Source organism: Penaeus monodon, chromosome 44 (assembly GCF_015228065.2).
Source record: "Penaeus monodon isolate SGIC_2016 chromosome 44, NSTDA_Pmon_1, whole genome shotgun sequence".
Classification (NCBI taxonomy): domain Eukaryota; kingdom Metazoa; phylum Arthropoda; class Malacostraca; order Decapoda; family Penaeidae; genus Penaeus; species Penaeus monodon.
This window is the reverse complement of record NC_051429.1, coordinates 5,012,919-5,017,227: the sequence shown is the minus strand read 5'-3', so window position 1 is coordinate 5,017,227 and position 4,309 is coordinate 5,012,919. Positions and strand designations below refer to the sequence as shown.

Sequence of the window (4,309 nt, the reverse complement as noted above, 5' to 3'; positions counted from 1 at the left end):
ATATGAGAGATCTAACCAAATACAACATAGAGTACATACGAAGGAGAAACCATACAGCTGTGAGTTTTGCAATAAGGGTTTCTCACAGAAATCTAGTTTAGTGAGACATATAAGAGTACATACAAAAGAGAAGCCATACTGCTGTGAGATTTGTAATAAGGCCTTTGCTTTGAAAGGTAATTTAGTAAAGCACATGAGAGTACATACAAAGGATAAGATTTAAGCCAAATGCATCTTAGATATGAAAAGTTATCTTTTTTCTGATTTATGTTGTATATGTTATTCTTAATGTGTAGTTTTGTCAAGTTTGATCAAGTTTTAGTCATTAGGATTTGTGTTTAGTCTCCATAGAATTTTTTATCTACATGCAATGCTGTCACTGACCAGGGGTGATTAGAAAGTTGGCCACGAATGTCCATAGTGTTCAAAGAAGATGCTCCTCCCCTTCATTAAAAAAGTCATAGATATGGAAGTCGTTGGCTGATTTATACATGAGTGTTCTGACTTCTTCTATTTTATATAAAGTAGTATGTATTTTTTTTTCTTTTTTTTTACGAAATGTAAGTGGATTCAAGGAGATAATTTTGATATATACGAGTGGACATGCACAAACGCACACATATATCCTCATCTGTGTATCTGTTTATCTGTGTATATGTCATGAAATATATTCATCGGCAATCGTACCTTTCTCATGCCATAAGAAAGAATCACTATGACTTATTGTTAGCATCTTTATATAAGTATAAATGAAAATGAATATATATACCACATGAGATGTCTTTAGAAATACATCTGTAATTTTAATTCAGATATAATCAAAGTGCATTAAATGCCATTGTTCCATGTGAAGCTATCCATTCTCATTCATACTACATCTCTCTCTCTCTCTCTCACACACACACACACTCACACACACACACACATACACACATAAACACACACACACAGATATATATATATATATATATATATATATATATATATATATATATATATATATATATATATATATATATATATATATATACATATACCTAAATGTACACGCAATTATGTCCCAAATTTTCTCCTTAATTTCCTCTCCTTTTTTGTTTATTTTATTGTTTCAGTATTTTCCATCATGATTACTCTCATTGTTAGTATAATTACCCTTTTTAGTATTATTCTTATCATTTAAACATAAATTATTCATTATTTATGTGTATTTTTCTCTCCCTGAACCCACAAGCAATAAGCCTTTTGACATCATGCTTTCGTCTCTGTGCCTTGTGTTAGTCTGAGAGGAACACAGAAGGACATCCAGCTGTTATGTCCTTGTATATATGTCTGTGTGTGTGTCTATATATGCATAAAAGGGAAAACCCCGTATGTTGATGCATGCTTAACCATGTTTGCTATTTATGAGCACATGATTGGAAGCTGCTGAAAAATCTATTAGTTTTATTAGTCGTTAGGCCGGGGGTGCCCAGCCTTCGTGTTCATGTGTACCCCTTGGGCAGTTTTATAGAATTTTTTGTACCTTAAAAATTAAAGAGAGAGAAAAAAAATTATATTGATTTTTTAAGATAATTTTATTGTGAACATTGTGTAGACTGCATTAGAATCTTAAGATTCTAATGCAGTCTACACAATGTTCATCATAAAATTATTTTAAAAAATCAATATAACTTTTTTCTCTCTCTCTTTAATTTTTAAGGTACAAAGAATTCTATAAAACTGCCCAAGGGGTACAGATGAACACGAAGGCTGGGCACCCCCGGCCTAACGACTAATAAAACTAATAGATTTTTCAGCAGCCTCCAATCATGTGCTCATAAATAGCAAACATGGTTAAGCATGCATTAACATACGGGGTTTTCCCTTTTATGCATATATAGACACACACACAGACATATATACAAGGACATAACAGCTGGATGTCCTTCTGTGTTCCTCTCAGACTAACACAAGGCACAGAGACGAAAGCATGATGTCAAATGGCTTATTGCTTGTGGGTTCAGGGAGAGAAAAATACACATAAATAATGAATAATTTATGTTTAAATGATAACAATAATACTAAAAAGGGTAATTATACTAACAATGAGAGTAATCATGATGGAAAATACTGAAACAATAAAATAAACAAAAAAAGGAGAGGAAATTAAGGAGAACAGAAAATTTGGGACATAATTGAGTGTACATTTAGGTATATGTATATATGTATATGTATGTATGTATATATATAAATAAATAAATAAATATATATATATATATATATATATATATATATATATATATATATATATATATATATATATATATATATATATATATATTTGTGTGTGTGTGTGTGACTTCCGTATCTATGACTTTTTTAATGAAGGGAAGGAGCATCTTCTTTGAACACTGTGGACATTCGTGGCCATCTTTCTAATCATTCCTAGGCAGTGACAGCATTGCATGTGCATGTTTAGTCTATGGAGACTAAACACAAGTCATAGAAACTAAAACTTGTTCAAACTTGACAAAACTACATATTAAGAATAACATATACAATACAAATCAGAAAAAGATAACTTTTAATATGTAAGATGCATCTGGCTCATGACTTATCCTTTGTATGTACTCTCATGTGCTTTACTAAATTACCTTTCAAAGCAAAGGCCTTATTACAAATCTCACAGCAGTATGGCTTCTCTTTTGTATGTACTCTTATATGTCTCACTAAATTAGATTTCTCTGAGAAACCCTTATTGCAAAACTCACAGCTGTATGGTTTCTCCTTCGTATGTACTCTCATATGTTGTATTTGGTTAGATATATTTGAGAAGTGTTTATTGCAAATCTCACAGCTATATGGTTTCTCCTGTGTATGAAGTCTCATGTGGCTTACTTGACCACCTCTGTATGAGAAGGCCTTATTGCAAATCTCACAGCTGTATGGCTTCTCTTTTGTGTGTACTCTCATGTGGGTTACTACATGGCTTTTCAAATAGAAGGCCTTATTGCAAATTTCACAGCTGTATGTCTTCTCCTTTCTATGCCTTCTCATATGAATCTCTAGACTACCTTTATATGAGAAGGCCTTGTTGCAAATCTCACAGCAGTATGGTTTCTCCTTGGTGTGTACTCTAATGTGCGCTACTAGGTTACCTCTCTCAGAGAAGGCCTTATTGCAAATCTCACAGCTGTATGGCTTCTCCTTTGTATGTGTTCTCATGTGCCTCAACAGATTCTTTTTCCATGAGAATGTATTGTTGCAAATCTCGCAGCTCTCGTGCCTTTCAAGATCACTTTTGGATGGGAATGTCTTATTGCAAATATCAAAGTTGTATGGCTTCTCCTTTGTGTGGACTCTCATGTGAATCCTGATGTGACTCTCTTTAGACAATTCCTTGCCACACACCTGACATGCAAAACATTTCCTTGTGGATTCCAATTTTAGTTGTGTATCCTCCTTCAGTCTTTCCTCATACATCACTTGAACCTCATCTGATGAACACGTCTTCCCACAGTCCTTAACCCCAAAGGGCACTTTTGACATAGCATTACCATCCTGAACCAAGTTACATGAGTATTTTGCATATGATTCATATCTGAGATCAAGAGGATTATGAAGGAGAAGATTTTCACGTATTACATTCTTGTTACACACTTCATTTCTCGGTTCATCTCCATAATCAAGTGGTTCCTCCTTTATTTCCAGGCATGTATCTTCGGTGACATCTTCGCTGAGCTCTTCTTTGACGCGGACTCCCGTGCCGACTATTTCTTTACCCGTGAATGGGGCCGAAGGCATGCCGTCACCGAGGAAACTCATCATCACCCTGTGAACGGAAAATAGAACCAAAATAACAGACTGCTTTAACAACAATGCTAAAAATTAAAAATCTTAAACACAGATACATAACTATACACATATAAACATATATATATATATATATATATATATATATATATATATATATATATATATATATATATATATGTATGCATATATACAACTATACATAAATGTTTAAATAAATGAATATAAATAACTATACATATATAAATATTCATATATAGAATCATATATATATATATATATATATATATATATATATATATATATAATATATATATATATATATATATATATATATATATATATATATATGTAGATACAAATATAAATAATTATATAAACTTCATATACCTAATATATGTATCATATATACATATGTATATAAATAAATAATCATATATATTTTCTACATTCACATAAATATATTATAAGTATACGAGTATGTCTACCTATCTCTCTCTCACTCTCTCTCTCTCTC

At 31.8% G+C, this 4,309-nt stretch overlaps 1 protein-coding gene across 1 annotated transcript in view; it reads right to left on the bottom strand.

The window, feature by feature from the left end:
- Positions 1 to 783: 783 nt before the first annotated feature.
- Positions 784 to 4,309, bottom strand: part of LOC119568552 (zinc finger protein 568-like) — a 24,746-nt gene continuing 21,220 nt past the window's right edge. The window contains exons 4-6 of the mRNA XM_037917093.1: positions 2,947 to 3,811; positions 1,229 to 1,279; positions 784 to 795 (exon numbers count right to left, since the gene is read on the bottom strand). Of these exons, the coding sequence (XP_037773021.1) occupies positions 784 to 795; positions 1,229 to 1,279; positions 2,947 to 3,811 (928 nt within the window). The remainder of the gene's footprint in view (positions 796 to 1,228; positions 1,280 to 2,946; positions 3,812 to 4,309) is intronic.